This window comes from Sus scrofa, chromosome 4 (genome assembly GCF_054392235.1).
Source record: "Sus scrofa isolate SSC_HxYL_T2T_F1_AM1 chromosome 4, Sscrofa_HxYL_maternal_Yorkshire_Landrace_v2.0, whole genome shotgun sequence".
NCBI lineage: Eukaryota > Metazoa > Chordata > Mammalia > Artiodactyla > Suidae > Sus > Sus scrofa.
Window position 1 is genome coordinate 42,181,305 of NC_139386.1, and position 27,537 is coordinate 42,208,841.

Here is a 27,537-nt window from a genome sequence, read left to right on the forward strand (position 1 = left end):
CTCTCACCTGAGATTTAAATTTGTGACATGACTTTTTAAAGTAACAATAATAAACTTTATTAAAATAGCTGAGGAATCCCCGTTGTGAATCAGCAGTAATGAACCTGACTATGCAAACTATTCCACTTGGAATGATAAGCAGGTGTTCCCTTTGTGGCTCAGTGGTAACAAATCTGACAAACATCCATGAGGATGTGGGTTTGATCCCTGGCCTTACTCAGTGGGTTAAGAATACAGCATTGTCCTTAGCTGTGGTATGGGTTGCCTATGTGGCTTGGATCCCTAGTTGCTATGGCTGTGGTGTAGACCAGCAGCTGTGGCTCCGATTAGACCCCCACCCTGGGAGCTTCCATATGCAGAGGCTGCAGCCCTAAAAAGCAAAACATAAAAAAATAAATAAAACAGCTTAATTTATTAATATCATTTTGTCTCCTCTTTACTTCTGTCACTGGTACTGACCAGAATCAGTAAACATTCTATGCACTTACGCTAATAATTAGAGACAATTATCTTAACCATGCACACACCACACACGTATATATACATATGTATGCCGAACTTGTGGCATATGGAAATTCCTGGGCTAGGGAGCAAACCCACACCACAGCTGCTGTGGTGACAATGCAGAACCCTTAACCCACTGCACTACCCTGCACTACCAAGGGAACTCCCCATAAGTTATTTTAATGACCTCTTTGCTTCTAGTCACGTTTTATTTCAACTAACTGTAAACATCCTGGGAAGGGTAATCTTTCTGACATCTTTTCTATAATTCCATTCTCCTCACAAAAGGTCCATGATCCACCTCAATTTCTCAGTTCACTCTCAGTTTGCAAAGCAAATTTCAGTGTGGAATTCAAGGAAATCCTCCACTGGACCTCAACTGACCTCTTCCATCTTTAGCCCCTATATTCAAACTCATTTACTCACTGATCACACAGGTTCCTCTGCCGTGGCTCAAACTGTTAAACCAACCAAGGACTCCCTCCCCTCCTCTCTGGCCATCTTGTTCTTATCTATTTTTCAGAAGCTATTTAGTTCATATTTCATTTCCATAAAGACTTAACTGACCATTCCGATTCTAATTTATTCAACAACTTATTCAACAAATTATAGAGTACTTATCGTGTTCAGGTACTATTAGACAGGCAGTACCTTCCTTTCTTCCTTCAAGGGGTTTCCAGTTCCTAAAAGGAAGTTTAATTACAATGCAAGAATAAGTGATGCAGTAAAGTATACAGTAAGAGCATGTAGGAGCCCCTTGTTTGTATTGGATGTGGTGGTCAGAGAAATTTCCCCAAGTCATGGAAAACGAATGGAGAATTAGTTGGCAAAGAAGAGACAAGAGCATTTCAAACAGAGAAAAAGAGCGTGATTAGAAGCATGGAAAAATATGACCCCTCAGGCATCCTTCTGGAGAATGGATTCGAGGAGAGTAAGACCAAGCAGAAGCTTGTTGCAGTACAATGGTCAAAGGCAGAGGAGCGAAGCAAGGATGGAGAGGAGTGGCCACAAGCAAAGGTCATTATGGAGGTGAGATGATCGGGACTGACTAATCAGGATGGGACGGGAGCAGAGTGACAGCCAGGTCTGGCTTAGGCAAGTGAAGGAAGAGGGGCAGAGTAAGGAGTAAGTGGATGGCAGTGTAAGGGTCCCCATTTTATGGGATGGGGGAACTGAAGATGACTGAGACTAAGGAATTCTTCCAAGATTACACAGAGAATGAGGGTCACAGCCCAAAGTACAGCTGTGTGTGTGTGTGTGTGTTTCTTTTTAGGGCCACATGCATGGCATATGGAGGTTCTTAGGCTAAGGGTTGAATCAGAGCTGCAGCCACCGGCCTACACCACAGCTCACTGCAACGCCGGATCCTTAACCCACTAAGCGAGGCCAGGGATCGAACCCACGTCCTCATGGATACTAGTGCGGTTCTCCAACCGCTGAGCCACGATGACGGGAACTCCAGTACAGCTTATTCTCTTTTTGCCCCTCCAGATCCATTTCCACCCACTCTGCCTGCTCTGTGATCTGGTTGGCTGTACACTGCATCACCTGGACCTCTCAGCCCTCTGGATTCTAACTGGGTTTGGCCCAAGGGAGAAACAGAGAGTGTGGGAGTAAGGAGAGACCAAGGAATTCATTTTCTGGAGGTCTCTCCTGAAACTAGGGTAAGCTGAAGTTTTATCAGAGGTTGAATTTCTCCAGACTGATGTTTCTCAAACTATTAGTGATGAATGATCTTTTTAAAAATTACCACCCATAATTAGTTAACAACTTAAGAAAATAACAAAAATGAATTCATTTTTACTAGAAAAATGAAATTTAAAAATCACAAAGACATACAAAATATAATCACCAGGTTTTATATTATTTGACTTCAGAAATGTAACATTAGTCTGTTAAATTGCTACAGAAGTTTCTAAATACGCTCAGTTTCTTTTTACTCTTTTTTTTTTTTTTAAACACCTGAGGCATATGGAAGTTCCTAGGCTAGGGGTCAAATAGGAGCTACAGCTGCCAGCCTACACCACAGCCACAGCAACATCAGATTCTTAACCCACTGAGCAGGGCCAGGGCTTGAACGTGTAACGGTCATGGATGCTGGTCAGGTTCGTTACTGCTGAGCCACAACGGGAACTCTGGGAATTCTGTTACTCTGTTTCTGTACTTATCTCTCTTCATGGTTATAAATAGTTCATAGACTTGCTGGCCTCCTGTTTATACCTGCAGCTCTGTTGGTTTCCTGTCAAGGCTCCTTCCCTTGTTACCTTGGCACTGGGGGGTGTAATGGCTTCTCAGGACTGCTTGTTCATGAATGGTTTACCCTTGACTCTGTTCACACTTCTGTAAATAGTTCCTTCATTAAACTTTTTTTTTTTTTTTTTAGTTTTATTGAGACACAACTGACATTCAATATGTTTTCGGGTTTTTTTTTTTTTTTTTTTTTTTGTCTTTTAGGGCCCTGCCCACGACATATGGAGATTTCCAGGCAAGGGGTCGAATTGGAACTGCAGCTGCTGGCCTATGCCAGAGCCATAGCAAAGCCAGATCCGAGCTGCATCTGTGACCTACACCACAGCTCGTGGCAGCACCTGATCCTAAACCCACAGAGTGAGGCCAGGGATCAAACTTTGTCCTCATGGATACTAGTCAGATTCATTTCCATTGAGCCACAATGGGAACTCCTAATATGTTTTTATTTTTCTTTCTTTCTTTTTTTCTTTTTAGGGCCACACCTGCAGCATATGGAGGTTCCCAGGCTAGGAGTCTAATCGGAGCTGTAGCCTCTGGTCTACACCAAAGCCACAGCAACACCAGATCCGAGCTGAGTTTGCGACCTGCACCACAGCTCACAGCATCTCCAGATCCTTAACCCACTGAGCAAGGCCAAGGATCGAATCTGCAACCTCATTGGTTCCTAGTCGGATTCGTTTCCGCTGCACCACGATGGGAACTCCCTTTTTTTTTTTTTTTTTTTTGCTTTTTATGGTTGCACCTGTGGCATGTGTAAGTTCCCAGGCTTCAGGTCAAATTGGAGCTACAGCTTCCAGCCTAAACCACAGCCACAGCAACTTGGGATCTAAGCTGCGTCTTCGACCTATACCACAGCTCATGGCAATGCCAGTTCCATAACTCACTAAGCAAGGCTAGGGATTGAACCTGAATTCTCATGGTTACTAGTCGGGTTTGTAACTCAGTGAGACACAATGGGAACTCCCTCAATATGTTTAAAGTGTATAATTTGCTGAGTTTTGACATTGTGCACTGTGAAACTGTCACTGTAATCAATGTAATGATCATATTCATTATTCAAAATTTTCATTAGGGAGTTCCCATGTGGCGCAGCAGAAGTGAATCCAACTAGTAGCCAAGAGCATGCAGGTTCGAACCCTGGCCTTTCTCAGTGGGTCGGAGATCCGACATTGCCATAGCTGTGATGTAGGTCGCAGGCTTGGCTCAGCTCCTGTGTTGCTGTCGCTGTGGTACAGGCCAGCAGCTGCAGCTCTGATATGACCCCTAGCCTGGGAACTTCCATATGCCACATCAGTCATCTTTCTAATATTTGTTTTATTTCTACAACTCTATGATTAATTTATTTAAGATCATGACTATATTTCATTTTGTCACTTATATCCTGCTGAGCTCAGACTACTTTTTAAGTAGCTATTTCAATTTAGAATCGTTTGATTGCAAGAAATAGAGACCTATTCCAGCTAAATACAAGGGGATTACAGTAAGAAAAATTAATCTTAAACAACAGCAGTGACATGGCTGGCCCCTCCCTCAGTGAACCTGCTTCTGGAACATTCATCCTTTCTTTTTCCCCCTTTTTTGGCTGCCCTCAACACATGGAGTTCCCAGGCCAGGGATCAGATCCGAGCTGCAGTTGCAACCTACTCTGCTGTGGCAATGCCGGATCCTTAACCCACTGTTCCTGGCCATTGACTGAACCTGTGTCCCAGAGCTCCAGAAAGGCTATCGATCCTGTTGTACCACAAGCGGGCTCTCCTTAACACTCACCCTAGTCTAGTCCTTTGTCATTAACTTGACTCAGCTCCATTCCAAGATCTGCATCCTTCTGATCTGCTCACAGCTGGGAATTTCACACAAATCGCTCACCTTTTTGGGTTATTTATTTATTTATTTATTTATCCTTTCCGCTTCGCCCACAGCATACAAATATTCCTGGACCAGAAACTGAACCCCCATCATAGCAGCCAACACAACCTGCTGCAGTGACAATACCAGGGCCTTAACCCACTGCATTCACAGGAAAACTCCTCATCTTTTAGAATTAGGTCGTATAAATCAGAGGTCACTGCCAATTCATGACTCCCCACAACCTACCTTATGCCTGGTGACTATCCTTGGTTAGATGGAGCTGGGAGCCCAGGTTACAGCCACCGAATTATTTAAGGAAGAGTTAGATAGGGATAGGATCTCAGATGTAGGAGCATAAGTGGATCCCAAGAGAGACAGAGGCTAGGGGTGGGGGGTGGGGGAACCTCATTAATATTTGCTAATCAATTAACATAAAGTTCTTATATAAAAGCAAGTTTTAGCCAATTTGTTTCACTCTAACAGCTATCTTCAAATCCACCTAGCCTTTGGACTTATGCTTTAAGTATGCTAAAAGAAAGCATCATCCATACTGTCACTAGCCTTTCAAAAAGCACAGAATAACGTTAAGGTTCTGGTTCAATGTGACAATGTAATAGGATCCTGACTGAGTTTGCCTCCTCCCATAAACACACCAAATATACAGCCACATATGGAACAAAGTCCTCTGGAAAACAACAGCGAGTTGTTTTGTTTTGTTTTGTCTTTTTTTTTTTGCTATTTCTTGGGCCACTCCTGCGGCATATGGAGGTTCCCAGGCTAAGGGTTGAATCAGAGCTGCAGCCACTGGCCTACGCCAGAGCCACAGCAACGTGGATCCGAGCCGCGTCTGCAACCTACACCACAGCTCACGGCAACGCTGGATCCTTAACCCACTGAGCAAGGGCAGGGATCAAACCCGCAACCTCATGGTTCCTAGTCGGATTCGTTAACCACTGTGCCACGACGGGAACTCCAACAACGGGTTGTTAAGAGCAAGTTTAGATTAAGTTACAATGGCTAGTAGTTAAGTTAGAGAAATGTCATTTCTGCATATTTCAGAGCCTCCAATATGCGTGGAGGCATATTAATATTAATAGCTCTAGGAAGGTGCTATACAAAATTTCCCAAATTATTTTTGATCACAGGAATCTTTTTCCATGGGGCTTCTTTTTTCTTTTTTCTTTTTTTGCTTTTTAGGGCCATGCCCACAGCATATGGAAGTTCCCACGCTAGGGGTTTTACAGGAGCTACAGCTGATGGCCTATAGCACAACCACAGTAACAAGGGATCCGAGCTGCATCTATGACCTACACCACAGCTCATGGCAATGCCAGACCCTAGACCCACTGAGTGAGGCCAGGGAGCTAATCTGTATCCTCATGGATCCTCACGGATTCGTTTCTGCTGTGCCACAAAGGGAACTCCCTGTGAGGCTTCTGGAGGGAACATGCTTTGAGAAATTTTCGATCTGTTGAATACTAGAGCAATTACAAAAAAGGCAAAGTGCCATACATGAGACTTAGGGCCTATATAGTACCAGCTCTGTGGAACTGAACTACAGAGTTTTGGCTGTTTGCCTCTCTTTAAAATAGAGTGCTGGTGTATTATGCATTTTTGAGGCTGGAAAAATGTTGGAAAATAGCTGGGGTCATTGAATCTTTCCCAACAATTGGCACTAATGGATGTGCTTATTTCAAGATAATTTGTGTAGATAATAGTTTACAATCCATGTTTTTCAAACCTTTAGGTAATCTCCATACTACACTCAGAAGCATGATGTGGAAGGTTCACAGCAGGCCATCGGCAGTAGGGAATTATCATAATAAAGTCTCATGGAGAAAGGGCAGCAGCTGTTACTTTTAGTCAGTGTGCTGAGAGAGGGAGGAAAATGAAGGCCTTTTGTGTTCCCACTGGTGGATGGGTGTCATGCAGTTGGCAGTTTGCCAGGCTCCCAAATCAGTTGCTCTTGATGTACTTGATCTCAGGAGAGGCTGAAATGCTTGGCAGTTCCCCCCAATCCTCCTCCTGCTCTGTGTACTGGTGTGCATGTCAGTTGCCTTGGAAAAGAGCTCATCTGTTACCAAATAAATGCAACATAGACTTGTGGGCTGCTTACTTCTCCTACCACCTCTGCCTTTTTGTCAAGCTGCCCCTGGCAAGCATTCAGATTTGCATAAATTGCTTTTCAATTCTTGTTTTTCTTCAAACGGCTCTTTTCATTGCAGGGTGGTGGACACTGAAGAAGGAAAGGCACTGTAGCTGGTAAAACAGCAACAGCTACTATGGGCTGTTTATAGACCACTGTTTGGGGGTTGGGTTTATAATCTGATGAGCAAAACAGACACAAATGAAAGAAAAAGAATAGTACAGTCAAAGCATTTGATATATAAAAAACACGTATAATATATAGTTCTATATGTAATTTGCAAAAATGAAAAAGGAATCATTCAATAAACATTTTCGAGTGCTTAGGGTGTGTCAGGTACTGGGGACACATTGATGATCAGGGTATAACACTATGTTGGAAGAAGCTCATAGGCTGGAATAGGGACACTAACCTATGAATAAATAAGAGCAAAAGCTGGTTGGGCACTAGAGTACTCCAAGTATATATATAAATGAGAAAATATCAAATCTGAGGACTGGGGGATTCATGGGGTGCAGGAAGTATGTACATACTGCATTTCATTTATGTTTATTCACTGAAGGGCCACTGTGAACACTGCTGCCATGAAAGTACAAGTATTTGAGAGCATATTTTCAATTCTTTGGGTATATGCAGTGCAACTGCTGGGTCAAAATAGAGTCATTCTAAATTTTACTTTTTGAGGAAGTGCCAAACTACTTTCCATAATGACTGTACCAGTTTATATTCCTAATGTACATAGTTTCCAATTTCTCCACATCCTCATCAGTTATTTTTTACTTTTTAAATTTTTTTTTAATTTTTATTTTTTGTCTTTTTGCCATTTCTTGGGCCGCTCCTGTGGCATATGGAGGTTCCCAGGCTAGGGGTCGAATCGGAGCTGTAGCTGCCGGCCTACGCCACAGCTCATGGCAATGATGGATCCTTAACCCACCAAGTGAGGTCAGGGATTGAACCTCCATCCTCATGGATACTAGTCAGGTTTGAAACCCACTGACTGAGCCACAATGGGAACTCCCAAGAGAACAGACTCTTATCAATCATTTGCAAATATTTTATTTTCTTCCATTTTTACAGATTGTCTTTTTTTTTTTTTTTCTTTTCAGGCATATGGAATTTTCCAGGCTAGGAGTTGAAATGGAGCTATAGTTGCCAGCCTATGCCACAACCACAGCCACACCAGATCCAAGCCACATGTTCGAACTACACTGCAGTTTGGGCAACACCAGATCCTTACCCCCTGAGCGAGGCCCAGGATCAAACTCATATCCTCATGGATGTTAGCTGGATTTGTAACCCACTGAACCACAATGGGAACTCCCAGATTGTCTTTTTACTCTCTCTCTTTTTTTGGCCACGCCAGTGGCATATGGATGTTCCTGGGCCAGGGATAGAATCCAAGGTACAACTGTGACCTATGACACAGCTGTGGCAACACAGGATCCTTAACTCATTGAGCCACCAGGGAACTCCTCTTTTTACTCTCTTGATAGTATCATTTGATGCACAAAGGTTTTTAATTTTGATTAAGTCTAATTTATTTTCTTTTGCTCATGTTTTTGTGTACTATCTAAGAACACACTGCCAAATCCCAGGTGACGCATTTATTGATATGTTTTCTTCTAAGACTTTTATGGTTTTAGTTCTTATACTTAGGTCCTTTATTTATTTTAAGTTCATTTCTGTATATGGTAGAAGGTAAGGGTCCAATTTCATTTTTTTGTATATAGACATCCATTTATCCCAGCACTTTTTTTTTTTTTCTGCTGTGCCCAAAGCATGCAGAAGTTCTTAGGCCAGCGATCAAACCTAAGTCATAGCAGACACCTAAGCCACAGCAGTGAGAATACCCAGTCCTTAATTGCTAGGCCACTCGGGAACTCCCAGCACATTTATTGAAGAGATTATTCTTTCCCCATTGAATGGCCTTGGCACCCTTGTTGAAAGTCAATTCATCGTATATGTAAAGGATTATTTCTGACTCTTAATTCTATTCCATTGGTCTATACATTTATCCTTTTGTCATAACTAGAGTTTTACATTAAGTTTTGAAATAAGGAAGTGGGTATCCTTCAAATTTGTTCTTTTTTCAAGATTGTTTTGGCTCTTTGGGGCCCCTTGCAGTTCCATATATACTTGAGTATCAGATTTTCCATTTCTGGGAAAAAAAAAAAGACTTTTGAAAAGGATTGCATGGGTAATATGTAGATTGCTTTGGGTAATATTGTCATCTTAACAACATTAAGTCTTCCAATCCATGAATTGAGAATGCCTTATCATTTATTTAAGTCTTTAAAGATTTTTTTTCAGCAATATTTTGTAGTTGAATATTCTTTTTAGTTAAATTCAGTCCTTGGGTATTTCATTCTTTTGGATGCTAGTGTAACTCTATGTAGGTTTTTGAAAACCATATCAAAGGGTCATATTCAAAGTAGAGGAAAACATGTAAGCAAAGACACAGAGATGTGAAATACCTATGGATTCAGGAGGCCTATCTAGATAGGAATCACTGAGTCATCAAAATGAGACAAGATGAAAGAGTAAGCAAGGAGAAGTAAATGTGGAGCCCTATACACTCTGAGAGGTGATGGATAGCTAATCAGGGATTCCCAGAAATCTGGTTAATACCTCTCTTCTTTGACCTTCTACACTACACATCTTTCTGTCCTTTTAATTATAGGTGATGATTGCCCTGAGACTCAGAAAACATCAAAAAGGATTTCTCTTATTTCAGCACACTAAATCATCACTCCTATCTGCTGTGTACTTATGGATTCCTTCTTGCTTCTGGTTACCAGGGAGCAGGTGTTCTGTCTAGCAAAGATTACTTTCTTTTTTTTTTTTTTTAATAGGGCCGCAACCAAGGCATATGCAGGTTCCCAGGCTAGGGGTCTAATTGGAGCTGCTGCTGCTGCCGGCCTACGCCAGAGCCACAACAACACCAGATCCAAGCCTCGTCTTCGACCTACACCACAGTTCACGGCAATGCCAGATCCTTAACCCCGAGTGGGGCCAGGCATCAAACCTGCAACTTCATCGTTCCTAGTTGGATTCATTTCCGCTGCACCATGACAGGAACTCCAAAAGATCGCTTTCTACTTGGCCACCAGGTATCATCCCACCCATCTACTTGGTACTTTGCCACTTCAAATATTCCCATGTCTCTTCATCATCACCGTTTCTCTCCCCATGCTTCATTCTCATCAATCTATATGCTCTATTAGCCTCCATTCCAAAAATACTCTTTAAAATACTCTTTCTTAAGTCCACATTCCCCTCCAACAACCACCTCATATCTTTGTTCTATACAATAAAAGTTCTTAAAAGAGTTGTTTATACTCTTTTAAGTTATACAAGTTTTTTCTTATTCACTTTTAGAAATTTTACCTTTTATTAGGTAATACAATGTACATGGAAACAAATTCTATTTGTGTGCATTAGCCATCAACCCTGGAGGCAATAGCAATGATCAGTTTCTTGCATAACTACTTCAGAGACAGTCTAAAAATTCAAGCATGCATATGGTATATATGTACAACACAACAGTGAAACAAACTATGGGCTTTAATTAATAACAATGTATCAATACTGGCTCATCAATTGTAATAAATGTACCACCTTAATGCAAAACAATAATAATAGGAAAATCTCTGATAGGTAAAAAGGGATATATAGACAGAAACTCTGTACTATCTGCTAAATTTCCCGTAAAACTAAATCTGCTCTAAAAATAGTTTATTATTATTAAAATCTACCTCACACTACTCTTAAGTCAAAAAAGAAAATCAAAGTTAAGAAAATGAGACTATGTAAAAAATATCAATAATAAAAGCACTCTATGGTTATTAGTTACAGTTGAAGCAGCGCTTAGAGAAGTGGTTGACAAAAATAACTATAGTAATAAACAAGAATATAAGTAACTTGGGCATTACCATAGAACTTAGAAAAAGAATAGCATATGAGCCTAGAGAACAGAAAGAAGGAATTAGCAAATTCAAAAGCAGAAACTGAAGAATCAGAAGACAGAAAAATGATAGCAATAATAAATATGCATGCAAGAATCATTCTTTGAAAAAAAATCAAATAGTAAAGCGATAACCTGTTAACTAATAGAGGAAACTGGATAACTGGATGGCTGAGGAAGGGGATGGACTGGAGATTTACTTTAAAAAATAAAAATTAATTCATTATTAAATGTTTTGGACATATCAAAAGGTACAAATAAAAATGTACAGCACACCTGTTTAACGACTACCAACCTAAAAAATAAAATGTTATCGGAGTTCCCGCTGTGGCACATTAGGATCAGTGGCCTCTTGGGAGCGCTGGGATACAGGTCCAATCCCAAGGCTCCAGCACTGCTGCAGCTGCAGCTAGGTCGACACTGCTGCTGGGATCTGATCCTTGGCCAGGGAAATCCATATGCTTTGAGGCCTCCAAAAGAGAAAAACAAAATAAAAAACCATTAACAAAGCATTTGAAGTCTATGTCCACTTCTCAATCACATCTCCCTCTGGTTCACTCTCTTGAAATTTTAGTATATACAGTTCTAATGCATTTCTTTTAAATTTTGCTAACATATTTTTATGTTAATTTATTTTATATGTTTTTGAACTATTTAAATGCTCTTTTATACTACACACTCTACAATACGTGCAAAATAGGTGTTTGCTTTATCATTTTTTAGGTTCTCCGTGTTAGTAGATATAGCACTAGTTCATTCTACCTACCATATACTGTTATATGGCGTAAACACCAGAGTTTACAGTTTACTAATGACGATTAAGTTTACAGCTTTTTAAAACTATGAAGAGTTGCCATGAATATTCTTGTATCTGTAGGTGTTTCTTTGGGCACATGCGCAAGAATTTTCCTAGAAGTGAAGTAGGCAGACGTAATTTTACTAGCTAATTCCTAATCGAGCTTCTAAACACTCGTGCTAATTTAGAACTACCGAACGGTTCCACTACGAAATAGTTCCAACCGCTCCCATGTTCATCAATAGGGAGACAGGAAGTCTTACTTCACGTTTTATAATTTTTTAAATCCTATTTAAATAAATCCTTACCCAGTCTGTGGGTTGGGTATTATTACTATTGACAATTCACATTTTGCAGATAAGACCAAAAAAAACCTTTTCATTTTGAAAGTTTCTTTTCTTTAAAAAAAAAAAAAAAAAAAAAAAAGGTCTTACTTTTCAACCTCGCTCAAGGCACCTTTTTGCAGTTTGGAAAGGCTACTTGTTAGCGGGTTCACAGGGCGGGGTATCCAGAATTGGCAGCGCGGCTGACTCCGCCTCCGCCTCTCCAGAGCGTGCTTTGCACCCGGCCACCCCAGACCGTCGTGGCTGTAAAACGCAGTAGAGCGAGGGAGGTTTGACCCATTGGAGACGCCGTCGTCCCTTCCCTTTTCCCTCCGCCCCCTCGGCTCTCTGAGGGTGTCTCCGCCGCGCTGGAGAAGGCTGGGCCGGAGACTTCCGACAGCGCGACGCGTCAGGATAGGCCCAGGCTTGCGGCGCCAGCGCTCTGGTCACGGGAAGTCCCGCCGTCTCTCCGCGTCCCGAGCCGCTGTCGCCGAGCTGGGAGGGCTGCCCCGGAAGTCCTCCCCCTTCCCCCGCCCGCGGCAAACATGGCGGTGGACTCGGCGATGGAGCTGCTATTTTTAGACACTTTTAAACACCCCAGCGCTGAGGTAAGGCTTCGTGACGTGATTCCGACCCTGCTTTTCGACTTGAGGACCCTTAGAAAAAATCGTTAGGTGTGCTTCGACTTTTCCTCGTGCCGATTGTCGCTTTAATTCCTTACATACACCCCCCCGCCCCCACCAACTTGGGTGTGGGCGCCGCGTCTGAGGGAGCTCCTGCATTTCTTTGCGTTACCTTATGCCCGCGTTGTCTTTGGTGGGTTTGGGTACTGTGTTCTCTTTGCTCCCCCACGCCCCGGGTCTGCTTTTGACCTGGAAAGCGGTTCTCATGTTTCCCTCAGGTGGTGTTCTAGAAGGAGTCTTGGACAGCCTGTGTTTGACAGTAGTGGTGGTGACTGAGTGGATCACGTTGGTTACGTGATTTCTAAATCCCGTCTCCTAGGTCTCTTTTCTAACGGGAGTTAGGCTACCCAGATGTGACACCCATTCGGTTTAGGATTGTGGCGGTTTCCAATTTGCCCTGAAACTTGAATAGTACTTCTCCCTTGCAAAGACTTCGCTCACTGGAACGAGAAATAGGTATATGGTACGTCCTTTGAGTGGAGAATGCTTGTGAAGTGGAGAGATTGTGGTTTGAGGGGAGAGAGTGGGCTGTTGTAATTCTGTTCTGTGTTAATTTGAGCGCCCCTGAAGGGCTCTGCGATATGTAAATTAATAGTTGACGAAAGCTTCCCTAAAACGAACAGTAATGAAGTCCCTAGAGAAATTTAAAGAAACCCCAGAGCTCCTTTTTCTCTTTCAGTGTTATCTTAGCGAAAACTTTCCCTTTGAAAAAATTGAGGTATAGTTGATTTATATTATATTAGTTTCAGGTGTATAATATAGCGATTGACAACTTTCATAGATTATACTCGCTTTAAAGCTATTATAAATAATGGCTATATTTTTTGTGCTGTACAATATATACTTGTAGCTTGTTTTATACATACAGTAGTTTGTACCCCAAGAGAGAACTTCTTTCAGAGATAGTGGTGGTAGTGGGTAGTGGTTGTACTTTGGTGCATGGTAGAATAAAAAGTTTAACAATCTTCTTTTTTTTTTTTTTTTTTTTTTTTTTTTTTGGTTTTTTGCCATTTCTTTGGTCGCTCCCTCGGCATATTGAGGTTCCCAGGCTAGGGGTCCAATTGGAGCTGTAGCCACCGGCCTACGCCAGAGCCATAGCAACATGGGATCCGAGCTGCCTCTGCAACCTACACCACAGCTCAAGGCAAAGCGGGATCCTTAACCCACTGAGCAAGGCTAGGGATCGAACCTGCAACCTCATGGTTCCTAGTCGGATTTCTTAACCACTGCGCCACGACGGGAACTCCAAAAGTTTAACACTCTTGATCTTCTAATTATTTTAACGAGTGGTTTATAGGTCCATAAGGATCAGATGTTTGGAAACTTTAGGATATACTAAATGATTGATTTGTAATTTCTCATTCCATGTGGGTCAGTTAGCTGTTTGATCGATGACAATGCTTCTCTTGACTGTAATGCCAGCTAGGCTTTAGAAAACTCACAGTGGAGGCAGTAGTTGGCTAAGAACAAACCTATCATGAGTACAGAAATAAGAGAACAGTTAAAGATGAAAGAAAACCACATGATGAATTAAGTTAGCATTCTAGTTTAGAAAAGTTAGCATTCATACACTTACTGTATATTTAGAAATCTAGTATTTCTTCATTCATTCTTAAGCAAACATTGAGCACCATGGAGAGACTAGGACTTGTAGTAAGTAGCTTCTCCTGGCAATGATTGAGGAAGGCTTGGTAGAGATCACATTTGCACCGACTCTTGGAGGAGTAGAGTTTTTCTGGGATATGGAATGTTAAGATGTTTGTTCTCAAGGAGTTTATAACTAATATTGAAGATGAGGTCCATAAAATTATGATTGAAGTTAGATTATGATGAGTGGATAAAGAGACAGGTGGAAATTTTTTGGGTTTTGTCACCTTTATTTCCAGAATGCCCATCAGTGTCTGATACATTAGGACCCCAGTCAACATTTAGCTCCCTTTTGGTGGTACAAATAAAATGTGATTTCAGAGGAAGGACAGATTGCTTTTCACTGAGAGTATCAGGGAATATTTCATCAAGGCAGGTGGTATATGAACTTGGTGTTTGGTGAAAGAGGATATGTTCCACAGTTATAGATAGGAAAGGAGGGCATTCTCCTGGAGTAGTTAGACCTCTGCTTTGCTGAAGTGTGACGTGGCACCTGATAGGCAGGTTTTTTTTTTGTCTTTTTGCTATTTCTTGGGCCGCTCCCATGGCATATGGAGGTTCCCAGGCTAGGGGTCGAATCGGAGCTGTAGCCACCAGCCTACGCCAGAGCCACAGCAACGCGGGATCCGAGCCGTGTCTGCAACCTACACCACAGCTCACGGCAACGCTGGATCGTTAACCCACTGAGCAAGGGCAGGGATCAAACCCGCAACCTCATGGTTCCTAGTTGGATTCGTTAACCACTGCGCCACGACGGGAACTCCTGATAGGCAGTTTTGAAGCCGGATCACATAGTTCCTTGAATGGTCAGCAAAGGAGCATGGGATTTATAAGAAATAAATAGTTTTTTGTGTTGTGTTTTTGTTTTTAGGGGGCATGCCTGTAGCAAATGGAAGTTCCTGGGCCAGGGATCAAACCCAAGCCATAGCAGTGACCCAAGTGATAGCAATGACCAGGCCCAATCCTTAACCCACTAGGCCACCAGGGAACTCCTTTACAAATAGTTTTTGAGGAGTTCCCATTGTCACACAGTGGAAACGAATCTGAGTAGTATCCTTGAGGATGCAGGTTCGATCCATGGCCCCACTCAGTGGGTTGGCGATCTGGTGTTGCCCTAGCTGTGGTGTAGGTCACAGATGCGGCTCATATTCTAGTTGCTGTGGCTGTGGTGTAGGCCATCAGCTGCAGATCCAATTCGACCCCTACCTGGGAACTTTCATATGCTGCAGGTGTGTCCCTAAAAAGGAAAAAAAAATAGTTTTTGAGCAGGCAAATTATATGATTAGAAAAATTAAGGTAGGTTAGTACATTGGTACATCAGTAATGCCAAAAATGGTTCTGAAAAATTAGAGATGGCAAATTGAGAAAAGGGTGAGACAGTGAAAGCTTGCATTAGCAGGTGTGCATTAATCATCATTAGCATTTATTGAGTGCTTCTGTGCAAGATGCAGTGCTTTGGTAATTTAAATACATTATCTCTAATCCTTCCATTAATTTTGGAAGGTGGTTATCCCTATTTGATAGATAAGGAAACTGAGCATGAGAGGTTTGGTAACTTTCCTAAAAAGGCAAAGCACATTTTCCAGCTCTAAAGCTGTGCTATGCTATATTACAGTGAGATTAAGAAGGAAGGAATAGGTAGGTACAAGGTAAATTTTGATTATAGAGTTGACAGGATGGCAACTGATGGTGTGAGAGTAGTTAAAAATGATGGAATTCTAGTTATAAAGACTAGAGAATTGGTGGGACCATCGTTAGTCAGAAAATTCTGGAAGTGGGTTTAAAGTGTGTTTGATGGGAACAGGATATTTTAGTTTTTGATTTGTTTAGTCATACACCAAATAGATTTGCACAGTAGGAAGTTGGGAATCTGTTTAACAATTATTTATGAAAAACAGTTTCGGAGGCGAGTTATAAATCTAGAGGGGCCAGAGTTCCCGTCGTGCCTCAGTGGTTAACGAATCCGACTAGGAACCATGAGGTTGCGGGTTCCATCCCTGGCCTTGCTCAGTGGGTTAAGGATCCGGCGTTGCTGTGAGCTGTGGTGTAGGTCGAGGATTCGGCTCGGATCCCGAGTTGCTGTGGCTACAGCTCCGATTTGACCCCTAGCCTGGGAACCTCCATGTGCTGAGGGAGTGGCCCAAGAAAATGGCAAAAGACGAAAACAAAACAAAAAAAACCCAAAAAACTAGGAGGGGCAGTACAAGTAGCAAAACAAAAAACCCAAAACTCATTGCCTTTGCTTTCTTTTTCTTTGCTTTTTTTTTTTTTTTGCTTTTTAGGGCTGCACCCTCTGCATATGGAAGTTCCCAGGGTAGGGGTCTAATCGGAGCCACAGCTGCTGGCCTACACCACAGCTACAGCAATGCCAGATCTGAGGCGTGTCTGTGACCTACACCACAGCTCACAGCAATGCCAGATCCTTAACCCACTGAGCAAGGCCAGGGATCGAACCGGCAACTTCATGGTTCCTAGTCGGATTCTTTTCCGCTGCACCACGAGAGGAACTTCTTTACAGTATGTATGTATGTACGTATGTATGTATGTATTTTTTGCCCTTGCTTTCAAAGGAATTTGTAATCTGGTGGGGAAGTCAGGCATTTATTCAAGTTTCATAAGCGGACTACACATAAAGGTTTTGAGTAGTGCTAAATGAAGTACAAATTGCTTTGTGGTTTGTATGCTACTTCCTAAAAAATAAAAAAAATGTTATTTTAGTACATTTTAATTTCATTATAGTAAAGTTAGAAGGTACAGGAAGGCAAAGACTTTCATAATTCCACCTTTTTTTTTTTTTTCTTTTTTGGCCACCCGATGTCATATGGAGTTCCTGGGCCCGGGATCTGATCTGAGCTGCAGTTGCTACCTTTGCCACACCTGTGGTAATGCCAGATCTTTTAACCCCCTGTGCCAGGCTGGGGATCCAACCTGTGTCCCGGCACTGCAGAGAAGGTGCTGATCCCACTGTGCCACAGCAGAAACTTCAGTTCCACCTTTATTAATCCCATCTATCATTAACAATTTTAATTTTTCATAAAGCCTCAAGTAAATATATATATATATATATAAAATGTATATATACACACACTTAAATATATACCCACTACTTACATTAAGGCACTGAGTTTCTTTTCTCACCCTAGCAATGTGTCTTGCATCTTTATAAATCAAGAAATATACCTAAACAGCATTTTAAAAGTAAACTTCATTTTCAAGCATCATCTCTTTTTTGAGTGTGTAATGCATGTATGAGGTATAAATTCAAAAGTGTGTACAGTAAAAAGTAAATCTTTCTCTTATCCCTATCCCTGTTTCCTTCCCAAAATATTCTATATAGTATCTTTTTTTTTTTTTTTTTTTTTTGCTATTTCTTTGGGCCGCTCCCGCGGCATATGGAGGTTCCCAGGCTAGGGGTCCAATCAGAGCTGTAGCCACCGGCCTACGCCAGAGCCATAGCAACGCAGGATCCGAGCTGTGTCTGCAACCTACACCACAGCTCACAGCAACGCCGGATCGTTAACCCACTGAGCAAGGGCAGGGATGGAACCCGCAACCTCATGGTTCCTAGTCGGATTCGTTAACCACTGCGCCACGACGGGAACTCCTTTTTTTTTTGGCTGTGGCATGTAGCGGCTTGATGTGGGAATCTCAATTTCTCAGAACAGGGGTTGAACCTGTGCCACAGTGGTGAAAGCATGGACTGCTAACCACTAGACCACGAAGGAGGGAACTCCGCCCCACGTATAATATCATTTTTATTGGTTGTATAATATTTATCTAAGTGATAATACAATTATTTTTATATTATATTCTCATACATTTAGGCTTCTGTTTTTTTTTTTTTTTAGGGCTGCACCAGCCTAAAACTTCAGCATATGGAGTTTCCCAGGTTAAGGATTGAACTGGAGCTGCAGCTGCCAGCCTACACCACATCTTTAATTAGTTCTCTATTACTTGCCAGAATGGAATTGCAGCTTAATATAGTCTTATGAGGGTGATGGATGCTAGAAAGTCCTACTTAATTCTGGAGTTTAGGAGGCCAGTTTGGAACTTATGCAAACAACAATGATGAAGGTGGCGGGAATAGATAGTTTAGTTTACCCCTAGGAAAGGGTAGAAAGAGAAGACAGGAGAGTAGCAGTAATAGGAAAGTAAAAAGGAATGGATAGCTATACTGTGACCTTTAAACACGCGATGACTCCGTTCTTAGATAAATGTGGCTGAGTGGTGGAATCTGACCAGTCTATTCTTCACTTTCCTATTACCTCCTTAATCATAAACCTTTCATGATTTCCCATGGTCAACCTGTCTTCCTAGGTTTATGCACTCCTCTAGGTATTTTAAGCCCCTAATCCACTATAATATTTTAAACTTTGGAAACACTATTCAATCAACTCTTACTAAGCACTTTTATTTGAAGTCTTTCATTCATTAAATGAATGTGCTAATTAAGCACTATGAATATAATAGTAAACTGAGACTTGGTTCTTATTTTCTTGAAATACTCTAACAGGAGTGATAAAAGAGGTAATTACAATTTAGTTCGATAAGCACTTATCTAGACTTGATCTGGCTTAGCTTTTAAGAGAAAGCTGGGACAGAGGAGTGTGGGAGGGTTCTAAGCAGAAACAGTAGCATGAGTGATGGCATAAAGATGAGAAAAAGCAGAGTATGTCGAGGCTATAAATTTGGAGTGATAAGAAGAGGCCATACTTGTTTATAAGACCAAGGAATTTGGCCTAGTATCTAGAAGTAGAGGAATGACATCGGAGATGGAGGGAAATACACTGAGAGCTGTTTAGAGGTTTAATCAGTAGAATGTGATGTTTGGATGAATGAATGATGTAGGGTGACAAAGAATGAGAAAGAATCCAAAGGTTTTCTGTTTTGGCAGTTGTCCGGATAGTGGTGCCATCACTGATGTAGGACAATTCAGTTTTGGACTTGCTAAGTTTTTGGTACCAGAGGGACATTCAAGTGGAGATGTCCGGTTGGCAGTTGGATATAGTGGTATGGGGCTTGGGAGAGAGGTCCTAGATGGAGACACAGATTTGTAGTTGACTTCTGGCAGTGGGTGAAAATCTTATTTCTTGTAATTCTATTGATTGTACTTAGGTACTTTGCCCTACTTTCCTCCCACGTTTTGCCCTCTAGCCTTGGTGAACTATGCTGGCAATTTCTTGAATCTTCCAAGTTCTCTTTTACATATGCTTCTCCCTTTGCCTAGAAAGCTCTTTCTCCCTCTGTTCCACTGATTCTTGTTTACCTTAAAGACTTACTTAGATCAAGTGGTACTTCTTTTGGGAAACTTTTCCTGATACTCTATTTCTCTCCCTACAAATGTTTGCCTATAATCTGATTTAGGTAAGTACCCCTTTGGATTTTCTAGTTTCCTGTTTGAGTCTGTCATAGAAATTTATCTGTTTGCCTGCCACCATAGATTTTACCTCAGTGGCAGAGATTATGCCTTGTCTTTATATTCTTAGGACCTAGCGCACCTTGTAACATTATAGACATTTAGTAAATGATTAGAAAAAATATTGAATAAAAGTGATAGCAGCTAATATAGAAACTCTTCTACTTACAAATAAAGTAGATTTTAAAAGGCTCTTATAAAACCTTAACCTCAGGTTTTTAGGTCCACCTGTGTCAACATCTTAACTACTGCTAACACTATTAATTAGCAGAGGACGGGGTGGAGGAGCATAGGCAAGCTTCTGGTTTAAGCTTCCTTTGTAAACATGAATGAGAATTTTTACCCATATAAGCAAAGGAGCTTCTAAGAGTAGGCTTTTTTTTTTTTTTTTTTTTTTTTTTAAATTGCCACACCCTCAGCATATGGAAGTTCCCCACGACAGGGATCGAATCTGGGCCGCAGCTGTAACAATGCCTGTGCTAGGCTGGGAAATCAAACCTGTGCCTCTGCAGTGACCCTAGTTGCTGCAGTTAGATTCTTAACCCAGCATGCCACAGTGGAAACTCCTAAGAAGGAAACAGAGCCAGAGTTTGAGGCAAAATGCTTATTTCATATAAATCTACTATAGTATTTGTTGAATACTGCAATATATTTGTAATAATTAGGATACAATTTCAGCTGCTGTCATAAAGTTAGAATAATTGTGGCTTAGATGGAGTTTTCTTATGGCCAGCGGGTTAAGGATCTGGCATTGTCACTGCAATGGCGTGGGTTGCTGCTGTGGTGCAAGTTCAATCCCTGGTGGGAACTTCTGTATGCCGAGGGTGTGGCCAAAAACCCCCCAAAACAGTGGATTATATAAAATAGCATTTCCTCTCTCAGTGTAATTGTAAGTATTTTAAGGCTAATGTGACAGCTCTACGTTATTAGAGACCCAGGTTATTCTGTACCGTTTCTCTACCATTCTTAGGATAGAGACACCAAGACACCTCACCATAACATGTGTTCTAGAAAAGCATCAGAGTATTGAAGAAGAAGGAGTTTCTCAAGTCCAAACTTTTCCTTTGAGGACATAGCCCAGCATTGCCAGATTATTTACATTTACTTCACATTTATCAAAATTTAGCAACCATATATTCACACTGGCTTACCAGGATCTGGGAAATTTAATCTTTAGTTCACTTGTGCATAGCTCAAGTTTCTGTAGAAGAAGAGTTGTATTGGAAAACAACTAACAATCAGCCTCACTTTGCATTCATCCTGTTTCTTTTATATCTTTGAGATTATAAAAGTACATTTGAATAGTTCATGTTTTATTAAGATTTCTATACCTATATGTTTAATTATGATCTCTGAGTTGTTTTTCTTTTTTGTTTGTGGGTTGCAGCATGCAGTGGCTTGATGTGGAATCTCTCCCAGACCAGGGATTGATCTTGGGCCACAGTGGTGAAAGTGTTAAATGCTAACCACTAGGCCACTAGGGAACTCCCAATTATGATCTCTGAATTTAAAATGCAAAATTGGAAAGTCATCCTCTGTCACATTTTAGGAAAGATTGATTTGTCCAATCTTTTGGTCTGTTGATTGATATGCACTGTATTCTTTGCAGCTTCAAGTGGCATTCAGGATTCAGTCTTTCTAAATGTAAATAACATGAACCATTTTTTAAAAATATTTTATTTTATTTTTATTAGAGAACAGTTGAAAATGAACCATTCTTATAAACTTTGGTCACTTAGGTACTGATGGTTGGCTAAACTGCTAGGAAAAGTTGATATAAAATAGTAGTACAGGAGTTCCTGCTGTGGCACAGTGGTTAATGAACGGGGTTTGTCACCGTGGTGGTACGGGTTCAATCCCCAGCCTGGTACAGTGGGTTAAGGATCCATTGTTGCCCCAGCTATGGTGTAGGTCAGAGGCGCCTAGCCCAGGTGTATGCCGTGAGTATGGTCAAAAAAGAAATAAAAGATTGTACAAAAATAATATGAAACATTTCTTTTTAAATTATTGATCACAAGAGCTACATTTGTCTGATCCTGTGTCAAGTGATATATAGAAATAATAAATGTACCTTAAATTAATCTATGTTTTTATAATAAACTCTTAGTTTATGGACTTTTTTCCTTTTTAAAATTTAAGAGAGGGTTCACTTTAACTATTCAGTACCTAGATGGCTTCCCTCAATCCCTTGATATTAATTGGTATGTAAGTTTGGCAAATTAAGCTAATTGTAGAGATCCACAATCTCTCATCTAGTTCAGAAATCCAAAAATGGCAGAAAAATCTGCCCTGAGTTGATTTGGCCATGTGCTCTGGTTTGAACAGACATGATGCTAGTTAAAATCTTTATTTAGTATGAATGTTTTTATATGTGACTGTAGAAATATTAATGTTTTGGTTGCATAGTGCTGCCCCAGGAGCCACTGGGGGTGTTGAGTAATATGCAGTATTTGTATCCTGTTAGCTTTCTAAAAAATTTAAAAAGTCAGGATTTGGAAGAGCATCTGCCTCCAGAGGTTTCCAATAAAGGATTGTAGGTCTGTGTTGGCCTGAGCAGAAACATCAGCAGGGAGGCAAATGCAGAAAATGTTTTAATACAGATAGATTTAATTACATACATTTCATCATCAGCTATTTTTAAGAGTGGTTTTTACACCTTTGTAAGTAACATAAGTGTTTTAATGATACAGCATGTATTTTAAGATTATTTGTGACATTCTGAATGAAACAAATTGAAAATGAATAAATTTTGAATAGACAAAGTGTTTTGCTTACAGCATATTCTTCTCTGTCCTTTTCTTAAAGCAAAGTTCTCATATAGATGTGGTTCGTTTTCCATGTGTGGTTTATATCAATGAAGTTCGAGTCATACCCCCAGGAGTAAGAGCTCATAGCAGCTTGCCTGACAATAGAGCATATGGGTAAGTCAGTTTTCTTTTGTAAAAGTATTTTTTACTAGAGATGATCTAGAAACATGCTCTTAAATGCAAAAATTTAAGGTAATATTTTGTAAGCAAAAAGAATCTTAAGACTTTATTCATTTATGGTTATGTACATTTGCAGTTGACTCTAGGTTTTCTGTATAATCCATATATTTTTATAATAATTGAAAAGAGTGATTATTTGACCTAAATACTAGATTAAATTTTTCCTTCCTTCTTTTTTTATTTTTTTAATTAGTAGAAACAGGTTTATGTTTTCCAAAATATTCTAGGGTCTCACAGTACAGTGGATGAAGTATTTTTAACCTGATCTTTTCCTTGAAAATGAATGAGTCTGAATATTTAGAAGTATATCTTTTATTACATTATTGTGTTTTTTGTTATTTTATAGTATCAGTTTTCATGACTTAATGGTATCTTAACCCAATACATGTTTTGTTTTTTTTTGTCTTTTTGCCATTTCTTGGGCCGCTTCCGCAGCGTATGGAGGTTCCCAGGCTAGGGGTTTAATCGGAGCTGTAGCCGCCAGCCTATGCCAGAGCCACAGCAACACAGGATCCGAGCCTCGTCTGCCACCTACGCCACAGCTCACAGCAACGCCCGATCATTAACCCACTGAGCAAGGGCAGGGATTGAACCCGCAGCCTCATGGTTCCTAGTCAGATTCGTTAACCACAGCGCCACGACGGGAACTCCCGTGTATCTTTTTTTATAAATATATAGTTTCATGTTAGCCATTAGTTGTACTTAACAAGTGGTTATTTGACCATTGTTACTCTTTCTTAGGCTCTGTGGGAAATAAACTCAATGTAAGACATAGTTCCTGATGTGAAGTTGTTGGTAACTTTAACAACTGACATAAAACAGAAATTTGATCTTTGTTGCAATGTAAAAAACTGTCATCTTCTGTTTTTAATTATATGAATTGCAGATAAAAGCTAAATTTTGGTTGTAGAAACATGTAATAAATATATCTGTGAGTTTTTATCTAGGTGTTAATCTCATGTGTCATTGCCACATTTCATTACATGCATGCTGTGATGGCTCAGTTTCTATTACATGAAAGCGTTAAGTCAGCTACATAGCGGTGATTGTTATGTTACAAATTCAGAGTTAAGGGCTCATTTCTTCAAAATTGTGAAAAGTAGTTGGTTATTTGTAGAAGTAGGTAGAAAATCTTCAGATGTTTCCAGGTCATTCAAAGGTAAAACAAATATAAAACAAAGCAATAAGAATACTTTTTTTTTTGCTTTTGAGGGCTGCTCCTGCAACATGTGGAAGTTCCCAGGCTAGGGGTTGAGTCTGAGCTACAGCTTCTGGTTTATACCATAGCCACAGCCACGAGAGGTCCAAGCCTTGTCTTCAGTCTACACCATAGCTCATGGCAAGGCCGTGGATTGAACCTGCATCCTCATGGATACTAGTCAGGTTTGTTTCTGCTGCGCCACAGTGGGAACTCCACAATAAGAATACTTTATATATTTATTTATTTATTTATTTTGTCTTTTTGCCTTTTCTAGGGCCACTCCCGCGGCATATAGAGGTTCCCAGGCTAGGGGTCTAATCGGAGCTGTAGCTGTCGGCCTACGCCAGAGCCACAGCAATGCCAGATCTGAGCCGCGTCTGTGACCCATACCGCAGCTCACGGCAACACCAGATCCTTAACCCACTGAGCAAGGCCAGGGATCGAACCCGCAACCTCATGGTTCCTAGTCAGATTTGTTAACCACTGCACCACGACGGGAACTCCTCTTTTTTTTTTTTTTTCTTTTTAGGGCTGTACTTGAGACATATGGCAGTTCCCAGGGTAGGGGTAAAATTGGAGCCACAGCTGCCGGCCTGCATCACAGCCACAGCAACTTGGGGTCCAAGCTGCGTCTTTGACCTACACAACAGCTTATAGCGATGCTGAATCCTTAACCCATTGAGTGAGGCCAGAAATTGAACCCTTATCGTCATGGATAGTAGTCGGGCTCATTACTGCTGAACCACAACAGAAATTTCTGATTTCATAATCTTTTTTGCCATGTTTAAGAAAATAAACACTCCGGTTTTCTTAGAATTTCTTTCTGCTTTTCTTGTGCTTCCAATCTTTCTAGGATGGGAAAGATGGAGTAATGATAGTGTATCCAGCAGTCTTCTCTATTCGCACCATTTTTGGTCAAGAGAGGTCTGTTGCTGTATAACAAATTACAGCAAATTCAGCAGCCTAATCCCACACTATTTCTGAGGGTCAGGAACCCGGGAGCTGCTTGATTGGCTCGTGTTCCCTCATGAGGTTATAACTAAGATAGAGGCCTTGGGATGAAGTCTCAGAAGAATTGACTGAGGCTGAGAAATTTTAGAAGCCTGCTCACATGACTGTTGGCAGATGACTTCCAATTCTTTGCCAGGAGACCCTTTCTTGAGGTTTGCCTGGGTCACAGCATGGATTCTTCCAGGGCGAGTGATCTAAGAATGAGAATGAGAGAGCACGCCTAAGAAGGAAACCACCGTCACTGTGTTTTATAACTTAATATCAGAAGTGACATACTTCAATATACTGCTTTTATTATATTCTATTGATTTCGTATTCTGCCAGGACAGTGTGGGAGGGAGGGTGTGACTATCAAGAAGCAGGGGTTTGGGAGCCATGTTGGAGGCTGGCTGCCGCAAGCAGGCAGAATAGATCTCTGCCATTAGCTACAGTGGGTAAGAGTATTTGTTACATTTCCCCTCTTCTCTCTCTCCTTTTTCTTAGCTGGGGGTGAATGGCAGCTTGTGTTTTAATAATTCCAAATATGAGATTATTATTGGAAACAACTTAAACACAGTATGTTATAGAACAGTAATACAAATGTAAGATGCTGGGAAGCCTGAAATCTCGAGGTTGAAAGTCATGTCAGAGATCAAATGATATTTGTGCAGCATACTTTATGATAGTTATTTTCCTCATTGTAAAATTAAAATCCTTATGGAGTTCTCTTGTGGCACAGCAAGTTAAGGATCTGACAGTTGTTACTACAGTGGCTCAAGTTAAATCCCTGGCTCGGCAACTTCAACATGCTGTGGGTTTGGCTAAATCAAAACAAAAACAACAAAAGATCTTTTTAATCGTTCTATTCTGAGAGAGGGCGAATCTTAACATTTGATGCATTGTGTTTTTAAGTTTGTATATGTGTGTTTTTATGTGTTTCGTTATTTTTTTGTAGAAGTGGTGTCATATGAGGCTAGGTTTTAGAGTCAGCAAGTTTTTTAAGATCAACGTCTAGTGCAGTCAAATTACGGTAGGTTAATTAAATCACTTTTCAGTGCTAGGTACCTGAATCTTTGTTGCCTCCAGAGGAAATAATTTACATTTCAGCCCTTTTTCCCTTCCTTGAGATATTGGAGGCCAGGGTCTGGTTTGAAGTGGAAGGATAGGAGAGAGAGATGAGAGTTGTTGAGCATGTATGTTGAATTTGGGTAAGGTAAATATCTGGTGCCGCTCTGACCCCGTTGTATACTATTCTTTGTGTTCTTTTATTTCATTTAACATTATGTTGGGAGTACTTCACATCACTTAATTTTATTTGAAAATACAGTTTCTAGTGACTGCAGAATCTTCTTTTTTTTTTTTTTTTTGTCTTGTCTTTTTAGGGCCACACCCACGGCATATGGAGGTTCCCAGGCTAGGGGTCGAATTGGAGCTGTGGCTGCCAGCCTGTGCCACAGCCCACAGCAACGCTGGATCCTTAACCCACTGAGTGAGGCCAGGGATTGAACCCGCAACCTCCTGGTTCCTAGTCGGATTCGTTTCTGCTGCGCTATGATGGGAACTCCATGACTGCAGAATCTTAACAAATGAATGTACCATCATTTACTTGGCTAGTTCCTAATATGGGGACCATTAGATGGTTTTTAGTTTTCAAATTATTAGTCTAATGAATCTCCTGTTGGGAAGAAAAAAAAAACTTTGCACATCAGTATTTCCATAGAAACACTTTGTAGATAAAAGTATTTCTGGCAAATGGTGTCAACATTTTTTGTCTCCTGAATTTTATTGCCATATTGTCTTTCAGAAGGATCACACCTGTTTGTACTTCTACCAGGAGTGCATAAGGGAATCTCTGATAGTACTGTGAGCATTACACTTTTTGCCATTTGAATTTTTTCTTTTTTTACTCTTTTTTTGCTTTTCAGGCCTGCACTTGTGGCATATGGAAATTCCCAGGCTAGGGGCGAATCAGAGCTACAGCTACCCACCTATGCAACAGCCACAGCAACATGGGATCCGAGCCGCATCTGGGACTTCCACGCCACAGCTCAGGACATCACCCACTGATCGAGGCCAGGGATCAAACCCACATCCTCATGTATACTAGTTGGATTTGTTTCTGCTGAGCCACAATGGGAACTCTGTGAATTTTTTGTTTGTTTTTAATTTTATGGCTATACCCACAGCATATAGAAGTTCCTGGGCCAGTGAATGAATCCAAGCCACAGTTGTGACGTATGTGACAGTTGTAGGAATTCTGGATCCTCTAACCTACTGCGCCAAGCCAGGGATTGAACCTGCAACCTCCTCTGTGACCCAAGCCGCTGAATTCAGATTCTTTTTTTTTTTTTTTTTTTTTTCTTTTTTTGCTATTTCTTTGGGCTGCTCCCTCGGCATATGGAGGTTCCCAGGCTAGGGGTCCAGTCGGAGCTGTAGCCACCGGCCTATGCCAGAGGCACAGCAACGCGGGATCCGAGCCGCGTCTGCAACCTACACCACAGCTCACAGCAACGCCGGATCGTTAACCCGCTGAGCAAGGGCAGGGACCGAACCCGCAACCTCATGGTTCCTAGTCGGATTCGTTAACCACTGCGCCGCGACGGGAACTCCTGAATTCAGATTCTTAGCCCACTGCACCATGGCTGGAACCCCCCCATTTGGATTTTTGTAAATAAACAATAAATCATGCCTTGTTTAAAATCAAGATTTTAGTTGAGCCTAAGGAATTTCAGTGAAGGGTAATATATATACATATATAACAGGTGTAGCAAGATTCATTCTA

At 41.0% G+C, this 27,537-nt stretch overlaps 1 protein-coding gene across 3 annotated transcripts in view; it reads left to right on the top strand.

Moving 5' to 3' along the window:
* Positions 1-12,343: 12,343 nt before the first annotated feature.
* Positions 12,344-27,537, top strand: part of VIRMA (vir like m6A methyltransferase associated) — a 73,421-nt gene continuing 58,227 nt past the window's right edge. For all 3 annotated transcript variants that reach the window (XM_021089096.2, XM_021089098.2, XM_021089097.2), the window contains exons 1-2: positions 12,344-12,439; positions 22,383-22,498. In XM_021089096.2, the coding sequence (XP_020944755.1) occupies positions 12,377-12,439; positions 22,383-22,498 (179 nt within the window). In that variant the 5' untranslated portion in view covers positions 12,344-12,376. The remainder of the gene's footprint in view (positions 12,440-22,382; positions 22,499-27,537) is intronic.